Source organism: Procambarus clarkii, chromosome 48 (genome assembly GCF_040958095.1).
Source record: "Procambarus clarkii isolate CNS0578487 chromosome 48, FALCON_Pclarkii_2.0, whole genome shotgun sequence".
Taxonomy (NCBI): domain Eukaryota; kingdom Metazoa; phylum Arthropoda; class Malacostraca; order Decapoda; family Cambaridae; genus Procambarus; species Procambarus clarkii.
Genome location: NC_091197.1, coordinates 6,639,173 through 6,662,335, shown reverse-complemented (window position 1 = coordinate 6,662,335; position 23,163 = coordinate 6,639,173). Strand labels below are relative to the sequence as shown.

At 40.5% G+C, this 23,163-nt stretch overlaps 2 protein-coding genes across 2 annotated transcripts in view; both read right to left on the bottom strand.

Moving 5' to 3' along the window:
* Positions 1–23,163, bottom strand: part of LOC123764643 (phosphatidylinositol phosphatase PTPRQ) — a 78,670-nt gene that overhangs the window by 15,284 nt on the left and 40,223 nt on the right. The window contains exons 7-19 of the mRNA XM_069302465.1: positions 11,276–11,512; positions 9,604–9,885; positions 9,220–9,354; positions 8,935–9,087; positions 7,822–8,103; positions 7,261–7,398; positions 6,864–7,007; positions 5,622–5,903; positions 4,382–4,516; positions 2,186–2,329; positions 1,769–2,050; positions 1,188–1,322; positions 577–720 (exon numbers count right to left, since the gene is read on the bottom strand). Coding sequence (XP_069158566.1) covers positions 577–720; positions 1,188–1,322; positions 1,769–2,050; positions 2,186–2,329; positions 4,382–4,516; positions 5,622–5,903; positions 6,864–7,007; positions 7,261–7,398; positions 7,822–8,103; positions 8,935–9,087; positions 9,220–9,354; positions 9,604–9,885; positions 11,276–11,512 — 2,493 coding nt within the window. The remainder of the gene's footprint in view (positions 1–576; positions 721–1,187; positions 1,323–1,768; positions 2,051–2,185; positions 2,330–4,381; positions 4,517–5,621; positions 5,904–6,863; positions 7,008–7,260; positions 7,399–7,821; positions 8,104–8,934; positions 9,088–9,219; positions 9,355–9,603; positions 9,886–11,275; positions 11,513–23,163) is intronic.
* LOC138351026 (receptor-type tyrosine-protein phosphatase delta-like) lies at positions 11,508–23,042 on the bottom strand. Its single transcript, XM_069302521.1, has 4 exons — positions 22,819–23,042; positions 15,419–15,455; positions 12,542–12,796; positions 11,508–11,575 (listed from the first exon to the last, which is right to left on the bottom strand). The coding sequence occupies exons 1-4, from the start codon at positions 22,891–22,893 to the stop codon at positions 11,541–11,543; spliced, it is 402 nt and encodes a 133-aa protein (XP_069158622.1). The 5' UTR covers positions 22,894–23,042; the 3' UTR covers positions 11,508–11,540.

The window sequence follows — 23,163 nt, the reverse complement described above, 5'->3', positions numbered from 1 at the left end:
TGTTAAACACGCGGGGCAAAATCTTACTGAAGCGACCATACGAGTCATAAATACTCATACTCCGCCCAAGTAAAACAGAAACAAGCAACACTTAGTGGGCCAGCCAGAGGCTTAGGGCCCACGCAGGAATATCCCTGCAAAAAAAAAAAAGGCGCTCGATAGCTCTTTCACCTTTGTGTAAGAATGTAGCATTTAATACGTAATGTTTGGGTGTTATTGGTCTCAGCGCCACGGAAGGTGATTGAACATGTTTGAAAATTTGTTCATTTATCTGTAAATTTAGGCATTTTATAAGGAAATTTGATCATAAGGAAAACCGGATATATTTCGCGTTTTACCCAAACGGACCACCAGTTTGAAAAATAACGTAGATATTTAAAATATTATGCTCGAGTGATAATGGTGAGCGTATTTGACAGTGATTGCACTTATTTGAAGGAATAAATTTAATTATATTATAAGAAAATGTCACCAATCTCGAAAAAGAGAGATTTTTTCCATTTTAACCAAACTGACTTGCAGTTTGAAAAATAAAGGTATTTAAGAGATAGTTGAGAGTGAGGAGGCAGTTCCTACCTTCTTCTGGAGTGACGCAGTTACAGCACATCTTACTGTGGACATCATCTGGAATGCTTAAACACGCATAAACCTCTGTATCTGGCTGCAGGTCAGACAGAGTGGCACTGGTAACTGAGCCATCAAGAGGAGTGCTGTAGGAACCTGGCAGGCGAACATGTCTTGTTATATTTTTACACACACAGAGAAAAGTGTAAACAAGGCTCTTTTTAAATTGACAATTTGCTATATTTTTGTGAATGATTTAAGACAAGGTGTAGAAAATTGCTTTACCATTGGTTCATGTCAAGGTTTATTTTCTTTCAAGGAAAGGGAGCGAGAAAATGGGGAATTAATGCCGTGAAAGGCTGAGGTTCCCTAATAAGAGTGTTTCAGAGTTATTCCTGACCAGGTTACTAGTGTTTCCTGGAAAAAAAACAATATCCTGCCATTGTATCAACCTGTCCTTACATTTCTCTCCACTGAAGATTTGACACCGTCGACCACAACGTCAAAATTCTGGTGCTTTAAGGTATTTAAAAACCAATGTATGAGAAACCATAAAAAGGAATATCCATTTGTGTTTTTTAGTATTTGCATGTATGGCAATGGTGGGAACAGTGAGGACTTACTTGTGGTGCTGGACCAGAGAACACTGGTGTTCCAGGCCAGGAGGAGTCCGGACACGGGACACTCTTCGGACGCAAGACTCCAGGAGACCTCAACTTGTCGGGTCTCGTTGGTACACTGAAGGTCAGACTCTGGAACTGTCCGGTGAGGGGCATTAGGTTTCTGACTCATGGTAATTATATGAATATTTCAGACTCACTGTTTCACTCACACACACACACACACACACACACACACACACACACACACACACACACACACACACACACACACACACACACACACACACACACACACACACACACACACACACACACACACACACACACACACACACACACACACACACACACACACACACAAGCGAGACTGATGATATTTTACTTGAATCTGCTTATAAATTTCGCTCCAGTCGTCCACCAATTAATTTATGGTCTTAATGTGACTTACATTAAATCTACCCGAAGCAAACATATATTTAAGTTACATAATAAATGTTCACTGCGTCATGATATGTCAACATGCACAGCCAAGATGGTCACGGCAAGCATGCAAATGTCAAGTGTTAACTAGAGTTACTTACTGTAATTTGCAATAGTTATATTCTCTGGAGGCGCTCCAGCTCCCCATCCTGCACTCGTGTTGGCCTGGACGGTCACACTGTAGGTCTCACAGGCCACAAGGTCTGGGATCACATATGTCTTGCTGTCTGATCCCACTGATTGGTTGCCTGTGTCACCGCTGTTACTGGTCCACGTGACCAAGTACCCGTTAATGACGCCGTTCTTATCAACGGGATCACTCCAGGTGACGGTGATGCTTGCCTGTATTACCTCAAGGTTCACCAGTACAGGAGGTCCTGGAACTGTACCAGAGACAAATGTATATAATATATATACACAACACAATATAATCGATATCACTTTCACTTCTGCATATGCAACGAAAGTAGCATTTAACTGATAATTAATAAGGGAGAGAGTGAGGCAGAGACGCCTACCTTCTTCGTCAGTAATGCAGGTGCAACAGACTTTGCCGCGGGGGTCATCTGGAATGCTTAGACACGCAGTGACCTCTGTGTACGGCTGCAGGTCTGATATTACGGCATTGGTGACATCCCCACCAAGCAGAGTGCCGTTGGAACCTGTGAATCAAATGTCTCTCGTTTTATTTACACTCCTACAGAAAAGTGTAACATAAAATAATTTAGAAATGACATATATGTATGTTTTATTAGTGAATGTCTAGCATCCTGTAAAGTATTTTAATGTTTTTATTGGAAATATTCAATGTTTATACAGTTGTTCATTTCTGCTACAACTGCTATTTCTGTTGCTACAACAACAACAACTACTACTACTACTACTACTTCTACTACTACTTCTTCTTCTTCTTCTCCTACCTTTATTTTTAGTATCTTTGCAAATATTTATTCAGTATAAATCTCTCACTTTATTACATCAGCTGGAAAACATCTGAAGAACAATTGTTTTAAAGATACTAAAGGTGACTATGAAGAATCATGTCAGCTGAGTACTGTGAACCACAACATTTGAATAATTCAAAGAGCATTTAAATTGCTCATTTTCTAAGACAAATTTTAAGCATTTGCTGACATAATGGCTGACAAAATGTTATTGAGAAAAATGTAATTATATAAATTATCTATATAAATAAAAATGGAAATGTTCGTTTGTTCAAAATCGCTAATCTCCGAAAGTTATTTACCGATTGCTTTGAAATTTTCACATAACGTTCCATTCGCATCCGAGCGGGTTTTTATATACATATTATATAGATGTCACGTCTACTATATATAGCTTTTTTTTTGAAAACTATGTATTTCATGTGTCTTTCATGTAAGGGAAATCTTCGAAACCTCTTTACCGATTGCTTTGAAAATTTAACACAACGTTGCATTCAAATAGGCGCGTGTTTTTATATACCTACTATATACGTGCCTGACCTGTGACAGGAAAAACATTTTTTTTTTTTAAACAGCGCCAACTGTTGGACGTAAGAGCAACACACGCTGTAATCTCTGAAAGTTCTTCACCGATTGCGCTGAAATTTTGACACAATGTTCCATTCGAAAACACGCATATTTATATTTGCCTACTATATATATATATATATATATATATATATATATATATATATATATATATATATATATATATATATATATATATATATACCACACCTGTGACAGATAAAAACATGTGGTTTTTTTTAAACAACGCCATCTGTTGCATGTAATAGCAACACATGCTACACTAAACACGTTATGATTCTATTTCAATGTTTCCGATTGCATTGACAATTTGAATTTTCATAGATTTCGATTTATTTTTATTTTTATTTAATTATTTTGTGTGACATTGCATTGAAATTGAGCTGTGTTTTTACCATACAGTTCATTTCGTAAGTATAAGTATAGATGCAACACCTGGGACAGGTAAAAACATTCTTTTTTTTTGAGAAACAGCGCCATCTGTTGCACGTCAGAGCAACACATGCTATACTAAATATGTTACGATTCTATTTCAATGTTTCCGATTTCATTGATAAATTGAATTTTCATAGTTTTCTACCTATTTTCATTTTGATTTAATTATTTTGTGTGACATTGCTTTGGAATTGAGCTGTGTTGTTTACCATGCTGTTCGTTTCGTGAGTATAGTTTATTTTTTATTTTTTTTTCATTGTTTTTCATTTGTTTTTTACCTGTTCTTATATTTCAGTGATGGGAAACTCAGATCATTTGATGTTCCCAATTTTCTGATGGGATCATCAGATCATTTGGGAATGCATCATTCGAGGGAGTGAGGAATGGTGGGGAGGATGAGGGGATAGGGGAGGGGGTAATCGAGAGGAGGACGAGGGGTCGGGGGAGTTGGAGATGGTGGGGATGAGGGGACAGGGTAGTGGGGGATGGTGGGGAGGACGAGGGGACGGGGGAGGAGGTAATGGTGGGGAGGACTGGGAGACAGGAAAACGTTACTGAGGCTCAGTAACGCACACGCGTTGCTGAGCCACAGCAACGCGTGGCCGGGTACAGCTAGTATCTAATAAAAATGGAGTAATTTGACTCAATGTGCAGAAAACAGCCGTTCAGTAGTCTATGTTAAGTTTTGTTACTGTAAGGAAGGAGATTAATCAAAACGTTCCGTGAATGGTAATGAGAAAAACTTACTTGTGCTGGTGGACCAAAGAACTTTTGTGCTCCAGCCCAAGAAAAAGGTTGTGCCAGGACACTCAAGGGACGCAAGACTCCAGGAGATCTCTACTCTTCTGGTCTCGTTGGTGCAGGTCATGCCTGACTCTGGAACTGTCCGGTGAAGAACATTTTAGGTTGGTGAATTATGTTAATTAGAAGAAAATTACGCATTCACTCAGTATCATATGCACGCAACACACATACACACACACACACACACACACACACACACACACACACACACACACACACACACACACACACACACACACACACACACACACACACACACACACACACACACACACACACACACACACACACACACACACACACACACACACACACACACAGGGATGGGCAGACTGCATATTTTAGGATTGCCAGAAAGCCTTTGATACAGTACCACACAAGAGGCTAGTGAAAAAGCTAGGAGATGCAGGCTGGAGTGAAAGGGAAGGTACTCTAATGGATAAGGGAGTGCCTAAGCAACAGAAAGCAACAAGCAATAAAAAGAATAACGTCTGCAGCATATGCGAGGCTGGCTAACATCAGAACAGCATTCAGGAACCTGTGTAAGGAATCATTCAGAATCTTGTATACCACATATGTAAGACCAGTCCTGGAGTATGCGGCCCCAGCATGGAGCCCGTACCTTGTCAAGTACAAGACGAAGCTGGAAAAAGTTCAGAGGTATGCCACTAGACTAGTCCCAGAACTAAGAGGCATGAGTTACGAGGAAAGGCTGTGGGAATGGCACATTACGAAATTGGAAGACAGATGAGTAAGGGGAGACATGGACACTACCTACAAAATTTTCAGGGGTATTGACAGGGTAGACAAGGATAAACAATTCAACACTGGTGGTACGCGAACAAGGGAACACAGGTGGAAACTGAGTACCCAAATGAGCCACAGGGACGTTAGAAAGAACTTTTTCAGTATCCGAGTAGTTAAAAGGTAGAATGCATTAGGCAGCGAAGAGGTGCAGGCTGACTCTATACACAGTTTCAAATGTAAATATGATAGAGCCCAGTAGGCTCAGGAATCTGTATACTAGTTGATTGACGGTTAAGAGGCGGGACCAAAGAGCCAAAGCTCAACCCCCGCAAGCACAAATAGGTGAGCAAATAGGTGAGTACAAACCACGTATTGTATTTGTACTCACTTATGTGAGTACAAATAAGTGAATCAAGTGTTATCCAGAGGTACTTACTGTAATTTGGAATAGTTGCATTCTCTAGAGGAGCTCCAGCTCCCCATCCTGCACTCGTGCTGGCCTGGACGGTCACACTGTAGGTCTCACAGGCCACAAGGTCTGGGATCACATATGTCTTGCTGTCTGATCCCACTGCTTGGCTCTCTGTGTCACCGCTGTTACTGGTCCACGTGACTAAGTACCCGTTAATGACGCCGTTCTTATCAACGGGATCACTCCAGCTGACGGTGATGCTTGCCTGTATTACCTCAAGCTTCTCCAGTACAGGAGGTCCTGGAACTGTACCAGAGACAAATGTATATATAATATTGATATATATTAGCTAAGTTAACATTGAGGGCGTCGATGTTTGCAAGATCCGTTGTGTAGTTGGTAACAAGGTTCACTACGGTGAGAGAGTCAAGGGTTGTAATATCACATTATAGAACACTAGAGCTCCGTCACAGGTAAAATGTTGAGGTTGTGAACTTTTCTGTTAAGGCGTAATTAATTAAAACTTAGTTATTTTCTCATTGAATTCTGGTTGTTCTAATTTTATGCCATATAATTTCCAATATAATTATCACTGCTTAAATTATCATTTATAAAATCTTTTACACCTGTTCTCTCAAGACACATCTGTAACAGATTATCTAAATCACTAACGAATTAAGCTTTTAATATAATATAATCTGAGTCAGCAGCAGAGCTCAGCGTCACGCAGACGCTCACCTGCGGCTGAATATTGAATGCTATGGTAAGAATTTTCCCTCAAGACTGTGACTTCCAAATAAAATGTACAATAATCTTCTTTTATAACAAATTGATTTAATTTTATTATTTCCCCAAGACAGTGAATATTTGGTTGTAGTTCAGTGATGCCTTAACAGTTACAAAAGGTCCTTGTCACTCTTAAGAATATAATGCAACAGGTATTAACACTTTACGCAAGGAAATAAAAGGATATATATACACCAAACATTATGATGATTCACGATGAATATACACTGAGTTCATACTTGCAGATGGGTCAGTAAACTATTATGGTGGCCTTAATAAACCTCCAGTGGTTGAAAGGCCCCTAAGCCCAACACGAAACAAGGGCCATTGATAACTCACCTTTGTGCAACGAATGTAGCATTTACTCCATAATTAAGAGAGGAGAGAGTGAGGGATGTTGTTGTTAAAGATGCTACCTGGAACAAAAAGTTCCAAGTAGCACGGGCTATGGTGAGCCCGTAGTGAGGGAGAGACGCCTACCTTCCTCCCCAGTGATGCAGGTGCAACACACGCCGCCCCGACCATCGTCAGGAATGCTCAAGCACGCAGAGACCTCTGTGTACGGCTGCAGGTCTGCTAGTACGGTGCTGTAGACATCGCCATCAAGCAGAGTGCTGTTGGAACCTGTAAATCAAACGTGTTTTAATTTTATACCCCACAGAGAAGTATAAACAAAGTCCTATATAACGACCTATATCTAAGTTTCCTATTATAGAATCGTTAGCATTCAGTGAAACGGTTTAATCCGTATCAATTACTAGAGATATTCTATGTTTGTATAGTTTGCAACATCAAATACAACTATTAATGCTGTTACTTCTGCTATTACTGCTGTTATTACTGTTAATATTAAATTCTGGCAACTACGAGAACTAACTTGAGCTGCTGGACCAGAGAACACTTGTGTTCCAGGCCAGGGAGAACTCTGACACGGAACACTCAGGAGACACAAGACTCCAGGAGACCTCAACTTGTCGCGTCTCCCCGTTGACGCAGTTCAGGCCAGACTCTGGAACTGTCAGGTGAAATATCATTAGGTTTCTGACGGGTTATTTGGTATAAAATTACACACACACACACACACACACACACACACACACACACACACACACACACACACACACACATACACACAGAACTAATAGCTCGATTCTGCAGACACAAATAGTAAATACAAATAGTAAATACACACACAAACAAACAAACAAATAAAAAAAAGCGAGAGACTTTAACAACTTTCAACTAGAAATCCCTCACAACTTTCATATTATTTATTCACCAATTCACTTTATACTTTACATATCCATCACATATTCCCCGAAACTGCTAACTATTTACATGTCACATAATTAATACTGCATTAATATATGCCAAAATACGCAGCCAAGATGGTCACGGCAAGCATGCAAATGTCTAAGTGTAATCCAGAGTTACTTACGGTAATTTGGAATAGTTGCATTCTCTGGAGGAGCTTCATCTCCCCATCCTGCACTCGTGCTGGCCTGGACGGTCACACTGTAGGTCTCACAGGCCACAAGGTCTTTGATCTCATATGAATTGGTGCTAAGTCCCACTGATTGGTTGCCTGTGTCACCGCTGTTACTGGTCCACGTGACCAAGTACCCGTTAATGATGCCGTTCTTATCAACGGGATCACTCCAGCTGACGGTGATGCTTGTCTGTATTACCTCAAGGTTCAACAGTACAGGAGGTCCTGGAACTGTATCAGAGACAAATGTATATTATATATATATATATATATATATATATATATATATATATATATATATATATATATATATATATATATATATATATATATATATATATATATATATATATATGACTGTGCATAAACACACTGAAATTTCGAAAATATCTTAAGACTCTAATTTTTCACTTATGATAATACTGTGTTGAACCTGTTACAAGCTCTTGGAACCCTATTTTCAATCATCGGTTGTCTAATTAAGAGAATTCCTACTGATTAAATCCTTCATATCTTTTCTGTGTGTGTGTGTGTGTAATTACCTAAGTGTAATTACCTAAGTGTAGTTACAGGATGAGAGCTACGCTCGTGGTGTCCCGTCTTCCCAGCACTCTTTGTCATATAACGCTTTGAAACTACTGACGGTTTTGCCCTCCACCACCTTCTCACCTAACTTGTTCCAACCATGTACCACTCTGTGTGTGTGTGTGTGTGTGTGTGTGTGTGTGTGTGTGTGTGTGTGTGTGTGTGTGTGTGTGTGTGTGTTGAGAGGAAATAAGAAATCCTTGAGTTAAATGAGCTTCAGAACTTCTTTAGTTAAATACATCTCTGAAGACACTGCTACATTTACTATAGTACTCATATAAAACGCTCATTTACGCTTGTAAAAGCATCTCACATGCCCTCTTATATTACATACACAAGCTCACAACTTTATGTACTTCATATTTTGTGAATGAACCTAATTTAATGTTATCTTTGCTGTTGGAAATCTAAGAAACCACATTTTTCCTTCCACTAAGTGAAGTGCGTTCCTGCAAGGTATAATAAGATGTGACTCACCAGACTCTGGTGTGTCCGAGGAGCAGCAGAAGGTCTCAGACGTGAGGTCTTCCACCTCGACACACAAGGTGTAGTCCGTAAATGGCACAGAGTCATTCACCACGTAGCAGTTCTCAGTTGCACCCGCCCAGAGGTAAACACCGCTGCCAGTCACTGATACAAAGATGTTAATTTTTGTTATCAGTCTATATAATGAAATTATAACAACCTGACAACACAGTTAAATTTCACTAATATATTACTATTTTTTTAAGATAACAATTAGACAGTCAATCGATGACACACCTGATTGGTCGGACCACTTGACAGTGCCATTCCAGGTGACGTTATAGTATGACACTTGGCACTGTGGGTAGTTGGCACTCCAGCACATCTTAGCATTACTCTCATCAACACTGCAGATGGCCTCTTTCAGGGTAACTATGGGGTCAAATAATGTGTTTAGTACAGCTTTCTAATTAATTGCGTAAATTATCAGTGTCTGTCAAGTGAGAAAATTATTGGGACATGTGATATCATAATTTCGTTAGAGTATGTTATATGATATTTTTATAAGGAAATATAATGTGAGAATATCATCAGTTCATATTTAAAAGATACTTCATTAATTCTTGTAAACGTTAATTATAATAACGGTTTGAGACCATTATATTAACCTGACAAACTTACTGTTTCCGGAGATGGAAACACTGCTGTCTTCAGACTCCGGTCCATAACCTACTGTAGTTCTAGCTGCAACACTAAAGCTGTAGCTCTCACACTGATGCAAGTCTTCAAACACAGTCGTCAGTACTGTTCCATCGACCACAGTCCCAGTAGAACCTTCCTCACTCTTTAATGTAATTCTATAATTTAGGATTATTCCATTGGCGTCAACAGGCGGTGTCCAGGTGAGGGTCGCTGAGCCAGCTTCATACGAAGCTGTGTTCACGATAACAGGAGCCCCGGGCTCTGTGAGAACAATGTGTAGAGATTAATATCAGGACGGAGCTCTAAGCCAATGTGACTTTAAACTTGCACAAAATATAATATGAAACAATGGATAGAAAGTGAATAAGCTTAGACTAAAAAACATTTTGTAGAAATACGGTTCTAGGTTTACGGAACAAATTTTCGAGTGAAGTAATTGGCGTTGGATTGTTGCATTACTTAAAGAGAGGTATTGATGAATGAGTTAACATAAGAAGACCTTAAGAACATAGGATTCAAGATAATTGCAGAAGGCCAATAGCCCATACGAGGTAGCTCCTATTTATATCCACCCAATCTCACTAATATATATGGTAATATATATTTCTATAAGAAGCTTAATTTTGAATAAAAATTATTTCGAGGCAATGGAGTGACTTGAACCAGCGTTCTGGTGATTCCCAGACATCTGCCTTAACCGACTCTGCCACGATGGGCTAAAAGTCGACCAACTCGGAACTCGACTGAATTCACAGAAAAGTTTTCACTGATATATCCCGCAATTGTGATTTCACTGTAATCTGTTGTGGGTCGTAAGAGCGTAAACACCATACCGTAGGCCAGGGTTTGGTTGGGTCGAGTGTAAAATTCTGGTTGGGCTCCAGTTCGGGGCCTCCAGAACCTCTCAGTGAATTCAATAGAGTTCCGGATTGGTCGACTATTAGCCCATCATGGCCGAGTCTGTTAAAGCAGGTGTCTGGGAATCACCAGAACGCTGGTTCAAGTCACTACATTGCCTCAAAATGATTTTCATATGTTGCGTTTGTATAACAACCAAAATCCCACACCTGCTGTGAATTTAGAGCCATCAACGATAATGGGATTGCTTATTGATATATTACAGGAAAGGTTGTTTGAACATACCTGGAGGGATGAAAGATGTCACGTTATGCACCATGGCTTTGCAATAGTGGATGATTAGGACTGGATGATTTTTCCGTAGAATAATACTTGAGAATATATTCCAAAGACGAAGAGAAAAGGAGAAATGTGTTAAAGGGAAAAATATAACTCTAAAGAGACTGCAAGGTGCGGTAATGGACACGGCTCGTCCAGGACAAACCTGCACTGAAAAAAAACTTCAACACTCTAGTGTTGTCTTCATACTGAGTTACTGAACCACAGAGTCCTCTGGTGTGGCCTTGAATGAACATTTTTTGTGTACCTGAGGTGAGGTAGATTACACTTGGGGAGAGAATGTTGGTAAGTTAAGTGATGAACTCTGACGATAGGGGGGAAGAGTTCTGACAAGTGTGGTGAGCAGACATTCATGGGGTTAGAGAGTTGAAAAGTGACGGGATGCTTCCACGTCAAGGAAAGAAAACTGATCAGTGGTATTATGGTCTAAACAAATTTAAAAACGAAGACATACTATCTTGAGACGTAACCAGCGAGCAAGTTAATGGTGTACTGAAGCCTCCGTCAGTGCCGGCGCTGATCTCAGCGGTGAGGTTGGAGTAGGGTGTGACGTCACTCAGTGTGTATTGGTTGGACGTGGTGAAGGTTTCCACTGACCCTTCCTCGTCACTCCAAAGCACGTCCCACGTCCACACGATAATGTGGTTGGTAATGTCACACTTGGAAAGAACCGGAAAGTCCTGGTCTTCCACTGGACTTGTACTTTTCCTTTTACTTGTTCAGATTATTTTGCAGTTTTGTGGTTGTGGCGGCACTGTGGAGAAGTATAATTTTATATCAATATGAAAGTAAGTATTCAACATGTCTGTGAGACAGTGACAACGCGAACATATTAAATGTTTATATGCATAAGCAGACAAGAGTTTGACTTATACAGTGTTTACATACAGCAAAGGGAAACCCATAAGCACATAGGACTTACAAACAGCCAAACGGAAGGAAATTCATATATTTTGTTGGTGGAGGCGAGATGGGTAATTACTTGGCTGAGGATTCCTCTTTCTGGTTATTAAATGTTTACAAACACTGAGATGAGAGTAGACTTAATCTGTAGATGGGGGGGGGGAGAGAGTGAGGTCAGGGAGGTGAAGGTGAGGTCAGGGAAGTGATAGTGAGGGCAGGGAAGTGATAGTGAGGGCAGGGAAGTGATAGTGAGGCATTTACTGTAAATATATCTGGTCAGAATCTGACATTTTTATTGAACTAATAAGACTGACGTGTTGGCCTATGTGGAAGTAGTTAGCGGAGTCGCCTCACAACCGAGAGGACCCGAGTTCGATTCCCGGGCAGAAGCTAGGCAACTGCTGTGTGCTTCATCCGAGGGAATGGTCACACGGTGCCTCTGTTAACGCAGTAGTAAGCAGGTACCCAGGAGTTAGCCAACTGTTGTGGGTTGCGTGATGAGGAGAGTACTAAATCGTTGGACTTAGGGGGGGGAGGGGTATCAAACCCTAACCCTTGAAAACCCTAACAAGCTCTCTCTCCCCCTGAAAATTGGGAGAGGGGGTGGGAACCCTTATAAGGAGAAATGAGTTTAAGAATAGTGTAAGGAAATTATGATGGCTCATTCAAATGTAAAGTAAAACTTCATAAAAATGTTCTTCCACGACCAAAGTAGTTTGAAATACAATTTTATGATATTTAATACATTTAAAACCACGAATAAAGTAAAATACATCAGAAGATGTAATCTCAGTGAAAGATCCCCAATAGCACTTGCCTGATGACTGTGTTGTTCCTTGAGTTATGGGGCCAGGATATTGATTATCCCTGTAATAAGATGTCACAGTGACGATATATGAGGTGCACACTTGCAGGCCATCAACAACATAAGAGGTGTCGTATACAACCTCACTAACAATATTGAAAATGTCGACCTCATAATATTGAGGTGTGACTGGTGGCGGGTCCCAGGACACCAGGAGGGACGTTGTCGACGCCCCGATCACCGTCACGTTCTCTGGCGGCCCTTCACCTGAGGAGATAACTCTCTGATTATATAGTCTTGGTGTGTGAGGGAGGCAGTGGTACAATATACTATACTGAGTGTGTACGTAACCTTGGTCTGTTGGGGCAGTATGTAGGCCTCGCTCACAGTTCTGTCCTGGATTCTGAGGAGGATGCACCTTCCTGTAAGCCGGGGGTTGATGGTTGCATGAGGGACTTTTGATGTGTAGTGATTCCGCTATGTCTAATCTCATTAGGTATATCCTATCATAACCAAGGCCAAGACAGAACTGGCGTCTGTTTTTTACGTCTCCACCTACCTTCCATCCAGGCCGACCAGTGACTATAAGTCAAGACTATTCAGTCCCTTCCGCTGGGTAACAACTCACCTCATCCCTCGTGGAGTATATACTGTGATCACTGCAAACTTGCATTCAATGTTTCCCAGGTTTCCGTAGATGTTGAAGCAAAATGAGTTTTTTGCCGATATGCATCAATTCCATTACAAGTTTAAAATAAATTTTGAACAGTAAAGTTGTCAACTATCTTTCCAATTTAGGAAACACATAAAGGAGGTTCTTGATAAATTCATTGATATAAACCTCGTTGTCAGATTCATTAACATGTTTCTACAAGAACGTCAACGTACCAATTTGTTAGGTGCTTGACGTATTGTGCATCTTTGGTTATTGTGATATTTACCTATTTTGCATAGGGCGGTACGCTCTCCAGGAATATATATATATATATATATATATATATATATATATATATATATATATATATATATATATATATATATATATATATATATATATATATATATATATATATATTATATATATATATTGTCCTGATCAATAACTTCTAAATCACGTGTCAGTTTACCCCTCTCCGGGGTATGTTTAATATAAACCCCAATCAATTTATCTTATCTATCACTAATTCTTGGAATGATATCCGCACAAGGCAATATGATATCTTCGGTCACATATATAGCGTGTGATCTCGCGTGTGAGAGTTTTACAGGATCTCTGATAAGCTTCGCAAGCTTCCATTGTCCCTGTTTACAGACAACTTCTGTTCACAGGAAAAGTGTAAGTCAAGTACATAGTGAGTTGTAGTGCCTGTTTACCTTTGTTCATATTGTTTTACACTGTAACAATATTTTTGTGCCTGGATAGTGTATAATTTTCCTCCTTGGTCATGCCTCCAAAATATAATAAATGGTTGTTATTCTCCTCAAGCTTTGCGCTGACTTTTGCCTCAAGCCGTTTAGGGAAGATGTCTTGGAGGTACCTGAAGGCTGGTGACTCCTTCTCTAGAGCTGTGACACATTGTTTCACAAGTCAGCAGCCTTCAGGTAACTTCAAGACGTCTTCAATAAACTGTCCGAGGGAAAAGTCAGAGCAAAGTTTAAAGGGAATATCAACCATTTTCTATACTTTGAAGTATCGAACAATAAAGAAAATACAAATTGGCTACATAGTGTTATTGAATAAGATATCTTTTTCTAATGTTTCTTTTATCAGTTTATTATTATTATTATAGTATTGTAATTCCTTTGTATTTGATGTATTTATTAATATGTGTATGGGTATTTATCATATAGTTAAGTAATGCTCTCTTGTTCTGGTTCCAGCGTGAGTCATCTGTTTGGTTGAGGGCTGGATGTCACGGGGTGAGGTGCTGCCATCAGGCCTCGTCTACTCTCTCTATAATACTTTATTTCCAGGCTTAGTCAATTATGTTATTCTCGTCGCTAGTCGCTGTCTACTCCTCTTTTATCTTATTATTATCTGCGAAGGTAAATATTCTCCGAATTATCTGGCTTGGTTTTCACTGTGAGAACATGAAATTCTCAGTCTCGAGGCGCGCTCTCCTGTAAGGTTGCACTCTGGGTATACACTGGCACAGTCTAGATCCAAATGTGTTTCTCTAAATTTGACAAAATTTGCGTCCCATGATGTTAGGAGAGACAACATAGTCTCTCAGTCAGTCTTCACATCTTTACTTTTTGCAATAATTTTTCTGGGTGTCATAGTTTAGACTGGTGCTCTAAGGCGCTGGAGGATCTGCCCAAGGAGTGACTGGACCAGTCTGTTTCCTACTGGAACGTGTCCTGGATTAGCCTGATCATCATGCAGGTACCCTTGTTAACACTGGAAGGCATGAGGTATTGAGAACTGTCCAATTATTACATTTCTTATGGGTTTTTGGCTGTTCTTTCTCGTCCAGGTATCCAAGTGAAGGCAATAACTGCAGTGTTCGCTGGTGTCAGTGTGACTGGTTATGGGACCTGAGAGTGTACAGGGATCTTCCTGTTCTGTGGTGAATATTGTCTCTCATATTTTGATGTGTTTTGCTTTCGACGATGACCGTAGTTGCTACTTGAGGCTGGACCCCTTGCCAGGGCTGTTGTGATGTTACTCTATACTTGAGGTTATCTCCAGAGACCTGAAATATCCTGAAATTTGACTTACTAGCATCTAGTATTATTATTAAATATAATTATAATTATAATTTATATTATTATTATTAATATAGTTATAATTCCAGCAACTTGCCATTTATACGGAAACTTTAAACAGCAGAAAATATTTTTTTAAATATTAGATTCAATTTCTTTGTAATGATCTGTAAGACTTACCGTCAACTCTTAGGAAATAGCGCTCTATGTGTTCTTTCTGAAAAGAAAAAGAACGTCAATGTATACTATACTTAACTTTTTGAAATATTTTATATATAAGTAAGCTAAGGCTAATGGGTCAGAAATAATTAAAGTGTCCTCACACTTATTAGTTTGTGTAACTAGTACTGAGCAGCTGGACAAGAGGTTACACTTAAGTGTGAAGCACATACTCTTAGAGACAGTTCTGTACATCTGGGTAAGGTAGTTATCAGGAGACATTGCTAAGCCAGTAGGACTGTTTAGCTCTCGGAAGAGATATGGGGGCAAGAGCTGGGATATGGGGACAAGGAGCAGGAATAAGGAGACAAGGAGCTGGGATACATTCTCCATCTTAATACAAATAACATAACAAGCCGACCATTTTCAGGGATAAGAAGAAACATGATAAACACCTCCATAAGGGATCTGATCAACCGTGATGTGAGTTTTACATCAAAATGCTTCAGCGGCAACCAACAGTCTGATTGGCCGGACTGTCAGGCAGCATTTGAGAGACCGACCTACGAGGACATTGATACGTGAAAGCACCTCAAGGCAGACATCTCGTAGGCATAAATATCATAAATGTTTGAATTATTTTAAAGAACTTCTTGTGTTAAACATCGACACAAATTACTCGTTAAATATAATGCTTCTCTTCCACGAGGCTAATAATGATTATTTATATAGATGATTAATGAGCACTGTCTATAATCTTATTATGTTGTGGCAGAGCATCCAAGTGAGGAATGAGAAATTATTCTCCATATCTCTCAGACAGTGTCGGAAAATCCGACACCATTTAATAATCATACAGATAATAGCTGTATTACCCACAAGTTACCCATAGAAAACGTAACTTGTAGTGGAATTACCGTCTATAGAAAACGGGATATCATCACCACATACTATTATAATTCACCACCTATTATGGTGGGAATTATTCTTAAATACATAAGTCTTTGGACTTTACCATCATAAAAACATCTTATATAAATTAACTTAATTATCAATATTAAAGTAGAGTAAATGTGACCCTTCTATCACTTTCTGACATCTGGACAAGTAGGCCAGGCGTCAGTGAGTGGGGAAGGAGGGCAGCCATTGTTATACGAGACCAGAGGCTCACACGGGAGCAAATTCGGCTCCTGTTAAATTTACTTGGACGTAGTGTTATGGAAGCCAAAGGTGTACCATTGTCAACACGCTGTCTACAAATTCAAGTTAAGTGTCTATCCGAAACCCATTATCTATCATTAGTGGCCATTAATGTCATTGGGTAGGGTTATCCGGTTAGATCACATGGAAGCCTCAAACTAAAGGTAATTAAGCCAGGTCTTTAATGTTCCATGTACTGTATAGTGTTTTCTCTGATATAGCTTGTCATATATAGGATTCTGGCTTCACAGCTAGCGCACTTTTGACAGGTCAAGACGAGGATGCAAGATTATGTGCACCAGTTACTGGGTGATAGAAGCTACCTCAAAGAGGATAATTTGGTGTCTACACTCTAGTTATAACTGGTGGACTAACCTGCTGTACTATAAGATAAGGAACCTCTTCAATGTATGTAGTTACTGTAGTTTGATTGGCTGCATACATATAAATATAAACCCCCCTAATGTGTAGAGGATCGATTTGTGAGATTAAGAGATTATTGCAGAAATACAGTCCACTTATCATTATACAAATTGCTATCGAAGTATATAAATTAACGTAAATATAAATTCATATAAATTAAATAAATATAAATCTCACAGGTCGGTACCCACATTATTTGGACCTTCGGAACCGGATTATTTGGTCATCTTCGAACCGGATGACGGATTATTTGATCCTTTGAACCCACATTTGGTCATCTTAGTACCGGATGAACCAGTTAACCAAACCAGTGGATTCATTAAATATACTAGTGCAGTGTTATTTAAACAAAGCCAGTCAAGACAGCGGCATTGCCTCGTGGGAGCTCAGGAGCCTCCCTCAGCCCAGTTCAGCTTCGTCAGCGGTTTCATGCACACCCACAGATATTTGGTGGCGTGTTATTTCGTGAAATGACAGCGCTAATATTGAAGCCAGCCAAATGTAGTGGCTGTGGTGTCGCGTGATTCTACGAATTTTGTGGAGTTTATTTCGCGAGGTCACTAATAATATTTAATACTTCTAGATAATATTAGAAGTTTCATAGAGGCTAATTAAGAGGCTATTATCAATAATTGTGTATATTATTTCTCCAAAATAGAGAATCATTTAATATATACTGCACTAGTGTTCTCAATATAATATTTACTAATTGCCAACCCACAACAGGGTAGGATATTACCACTGACTAGTTGAACTATTATCGTTCATCCTAGTCCCATTATTACCATAGTCAGTTGTACTATATTGAATAACCTAACACCATTAATGAATGGTCCAGACCCTATTTTGGGTGTAATTTTTATCAACTCGAGTTGAGTTGTGTATATATAATAATTTACTTATGATCATTACACCTTTGAGTGATTAATTAGTGTCTCTACCATCCTAGGGTGATATAGAAGAGCTAACCTAAAGGTACTTCCAGTGACACTGGTTTATCACTCAAATCATTAGTGTGTATGATTGTATATATATAATGTGTATTAATTTTAAGTGCTAACCTCTAGTAGAGGTAGGATTATTGCCTAGTGAGTTCAGAATTTACCCTAGGCTACCATTAGTGTTTGTTCAGTATTATGAGCAGCCCAAGTACAAGCCCCACAAGGCTTCACCAACGAGCCAGTATGGATAATGCAGGGAGAATGAAAAGAACCCTTGCAGGTCTTAAAGGCCACTTAACAAGACAGATCAAGAAATGTGAAGATTTGTCACAACAATCTCAAGTTGATTATGCTGACCTGGAAAGCTATTATCAAGCAGCTGCAGGTAAATTTGAGCAAATCAAATGCCAAATAGCTGTCCTTGTGGGGACAGACTACTACCATCAATTCATCGGTAGCCCTACTAAATATCAGGGCATAACCATGTTAAAGTCTGCAGGAGGTAAATTACTCTCAGGCCCAGTATCAAGCCTGAGGAGACCTATGCCTGCAGATAAACAATACCAGTAGAAATCTAAATTTGTCAGCTGATTATATTTCTCCAGTAGCATTATACTAAGGAGATTACAGCTGACTATACCAACAGAAGTTGATGTTAGTATCATCATTTAAAGCTGGAGATGAGTTCATGAGGCCTCAGTGGCAAATCAGTGAACAGTAGCCTAAAACAGCTACAAGTCACTGCGACCAATGTCACTGAACCCACTGCAGTCTCAGAACCATACTTTACTTTAATGATGAGCTATTCAATCTTCTGAATCAATTAACTAAATTAAAACCCCAATAAATCTGATGACTGATTTGATACATTTATTATTTAATCAAGATGCATTCCATGGGCCTCAGTGTTTATATATCAGTGACCAGTTACCTGAAGAAACTTCAAGTTATATCTAATGTCACTGATCTCACTGCAGTCCCTGAATCATACTTGACTGTAGTATTTGATCACATTCAGTCTTCTGGGTTAAATAATATGTAATAAGGCTTGAATATTAGCCTTTCAAGAGTTGACAGGGAAATGAAATCGCATTAGACTTCTAACCCCTGCAACTCTAGTACGGGACATCCGTCCTGTACGAACAGACACACAAATGTGTGATTAATCAAATAATTCGAAGGAGGAGTATCGGTGTTCGTCTGTTCTAATTAGGACTTCGACCCGTGAGCAGCCCCTGGGGAATTATGTCGGAAAATCCGACACCATTTAATAATCATACAGATAATAGCTGTATTACCCACAAGTTACCCATAGAAAACGTAACTTGTAGTGGAATTACCGTCTATAGAAAACGGGATATCATCACCACATACTATTATAATTCACCACCTATTATGGTGGGAATTATTCTTAAATACATAAGTCTTTGGACTTTACCATCATAAAAACATCTTATATAAATTAACTTAATTATCAATATTAAAGTAGAGTAAATGTGACCCTTCTATCACTTTCTGACATCTGGACAAGTAGGCCAGGCGTCAGTGAGTGGGGAAGGAGGGCAGCCATTGTTATACGAGACCAGAGGCTCACACGGGAGCAAATTCGGCTCCTGTTAAATTTACTTGGACGTAGTGTTATGGAAGCCAAAGGTGTACCATTGTCAACACGCTGTCTACAAATTCAAGTTAAGTGTCTATCCGAAACCCATTATCTATCATTAGTGGCCATTAATGTCATTGGGTAGGGTTATCCGGTTAGATCACATGGAAGCCTCAAACTAAAGGTAATTAAGCCAGGTCTTTAATGTTCCATGTACTGTATAGTGTTTTCTCTGATATAGCTTGTCATATATAGGATTCTGGCTTCACAGCTAGCGCACTTTTGACAGGTCAAGACGAGGATGCAAGATTATGTGCACCAGTTACTGGGTGATAGAAGCTACCTCAAAGAGGATAATTTGGTGTCTACACTCTAGTTATAACTGGTGGACTAACCTGCTGTACTATAAGATAAGGAACCTCTTCAATGTATGTAGTTACTGTAGTTTGATTGGCTGCATACATATAAATATAAACCCCCCTAATGTGTAGAGGATCGATTTGTGAGATTAAGAGATTATTGCAGAAATACAGTCCACTTATCATTATACAAATTGCTATCGAAGTATATAAATTAACGTAAATATAAATTCATATAAATTAAATAAATATAAATCTCACAGGTCGGTACCCACAGACAGATAACTCAAACACCAGTCTGGGTTATCAACTTAATTAATTTGTATACAAAGATAAAGTACATGCTAAGACTTGCATTGTGCCACCCTAGTGTCACCCTAGTGTCACCCTAGTGTCACCCTAGTGTTACCCTAGTGTCACCCTAGTGTTACCCTAGTGTCACCCTAGTATTAGCTTTGTGTCACCCTAGTGTCACCCTAGTGTCACCCTAGTGTCACCCTAGTGTTACCCTAGTGTCACCCTAGTGTCACCCCTAGTGCCACCCTAGTGTTACCCTAGTGTCACCCTAGTGTTACCCTAGTGTTACCCTAGTGTCACCCTAGTGTTACCCTAGTATCACCCTAGTATTAGCTTTGTGTCACCCTAGTGTCACCCTAGTGTTACCCTAGTGTCACCCTAGTGTTACCCTAGTGTCACCCTAGTGCTACCCTAGTGTCACCCTAGTGTCACCCAAGTGTTACCCTTGTGTTACCCTAGTGTCACCCTAGTGTCACCTCTAGTGTCACCCTAGTGTCACCCCTAGTGCCACCCTAGTGTCACGCTAGTGTCACCCTAGTGTCATCCTAGTGTCACCCTAGTGTCACCCTAGCATCACCCTAGTGTCACCTTAGTGTCACCTTAGTGTCACCCCTAGTATCACCCTAGTGTCACCATAGTGTCACCTTAGTGTCACCCCTAGTGTCACCTTAGTGTCACCTTAGTGTCACCCTAGTGTCACCCTTAGTGTCACCATAGTGTCACCTTAGTGTCACCATAGTGTCACCCTAGTGCCACCTTAGTGTCACCCTAGTGCCACCTTAGTGTCACCCTAGTGCCACCTTAGTGTCACCCTAGTATCACCCTAGCACTTGAAGATGTTTACTGTGGATGTGTCTGTTGGACTGACAGACCCGATTTTGAATCACAGCTTGTCTTATCAGGTGCATGCGCACACACGCATGTGAACATAGGGCACAGTTTCTTTTAACCTGATGCCCATGTTTACCTAGTAGTAAATAGGTTCCTGGGAGTTAAACAGCAGCTACGGGCTGCTTCCTGGGTGTATGTTTGGGAAAAAAATCAGCTGATTGACAGTTGAGAGTCCCCATCACAACTAGGCAGATCTAGGTGAGTATAACTGAGTGAGTACACACACACAAGGAAGGTATTAAGAAGGAACAGAAACAAGGGCACAAAAGTATCGTTTATAGACGCAACAACAAATCAACAGAGTGAAAACTCGAACAAAAGATGGAAGTGATGCGGCTATTGCAGGACGTCTGCAAGAAGCAGACAAAGGAAGGGAACACATCTAGAGGGAGACGAACACAGGTAGACCTGCAGAAACCTGGACCCAGAGACGCTGCCACAGAGGAAGACAGTGCTTAGTGAGAACGCAGAAACACAAGTGGACACGAACATAATTTTCTTGTAGAAACTAGACGATGTGAGGAGAATTCTGATGTCAAACAAATGTAAATAATGAAAGATGTGAGCAAAACCTAATGAAGTTAGGTGAGGCCTTGAAGAACATCTCCACCAGACGGTCACGGAGCTTCGACGGACATTGTCAGCCGAGGCTGGATGCCATTGAGGCCAAAAAAAATTGCCTGGACCCTGAACATAACATGTGGACTAAAGTAGATAAAAGCAAAATTGTTTTGAAATATAGATGATAGATGTTGATTTCTAAATAGTGTGGTGGGAACCACATTCAAAGTGCAGGCGATAAGTCACAATAACGTGGCTGAAGTATGTTGACCAGACCACACACTAGAAGGTGAAGAGACGACGACGTTTGGTCCATCCAGGACCATTCTCAAGTCAAGACAATCGACTTCAGAATGGTCCAGGACGGGCCGAAACGTCGTCGTCCCTTCACCTTTTAGTGTGTGGTCTGGACAACACATTCAAAGTGCCGCCAGCGGGAGCATTTTATATCTTTGGTACAGCTGGGCTCCTGATTAGTGGACGGTGGCCGTGGGCAGCGTCTCTGCGCACCTCCCACGCACACGCCTGGAGGGGGCAGAAGCAAACAGAAGACAATCGCACTTGATACTGCACCCACTAGGATTTGGAAAACCCATATTGGCTGTATTACGAGGACCTCGCTCGTCTTCCATCCTACCTATCTTGAGAAGCCCAGCATCGCTTCGACCATCCTCCCAAAAGACTACAGCTCAAGGTGAGCTGTAGTCACCTTAAGTCTCAAGTCTCTTGAGACAAAGACGTATGTCTTTGTCTTTGGTATTATATCAAATCCTTACCGTACTACGTGGACGGCCGGACTAACCCCTAGGCGACCGCCACCATAATAGCACATAGTAAATTAATGGCTAGAAAACTAGGATAATTCAAAAAGTGAAAACTTTATCACTCAAGGCCTAAGAGAGATAACATCAGCATCCCCAAGGACACGACACACCACGGGAAACATCAGCACGACACAACCAACCAGGAAGTCTGCCATGTTCCCTCACCACGACATAACACTGAGCCGGGACGCCAGCTCCACAACCTATCCCCTGACGAAAACCCACCAGACACCCAAAGACCACCAACCCTATTGTAAACATTTCGCCTTGGTCAACCACCCAAACCTCTCACTGTCGACGGCTTTTCTCCAATGTGACCTACTTGCTGCTCCTCACTGTCCTGGGTGGCAGCAGTCAGCAGGAGGACGTCCAACAGCAGTACAGACAAGCACAGCATGTTGCTGTTGTCTGTGGTGCTGCTGGCTGTGGTGGAGGACTGTCTGTGGTGCTCCTAGCTGTGGTGCTCCTAACTGTGGTGAAGAACTGGCTGTGGTGCTGCTAGCTGTGGTGAAGAACTAGTTGCAATCTGTGATGCCTCAGTAATGGCCGGTCTTATCGCATTTATCGGTACAATATCTGAAGTGGCCAAGATAACTGTGCCTCTCGCAAGCGAGTGTCGGCACTATTCCTAGAAAACCTATTGTTCATCATCATATGTGTTTGCTTA

What these genes read in the sequence shown, in the direction of transcription:
- LOC138351026 (XM_069302521.1), bottom strand. Translation starts at nt 22,893, where the DNA reads ATGCTGTGCTTGTCTGTACTGCTGTTGGACGTCCTCCTGCTGACTGCT. An exon ending in AGGACAGTGAGGAGCAGCAA is followed by an intron (nt 15,456 to 22,818) that starts GTAGGTCACATT and finishes TTTTCTTTTCAG; the next exon opens with AAAGAACACATAGAGCGCTA. An exon ending in CTATTTCCTAAGAGTTGACG is followed by an intron (nt 12,797 to 15,418) that starts GTAAGTCTTACA and finishes TTATCTCCTCAG; the next exon opens with GTGAAGGGCCGCCAGAGAAC.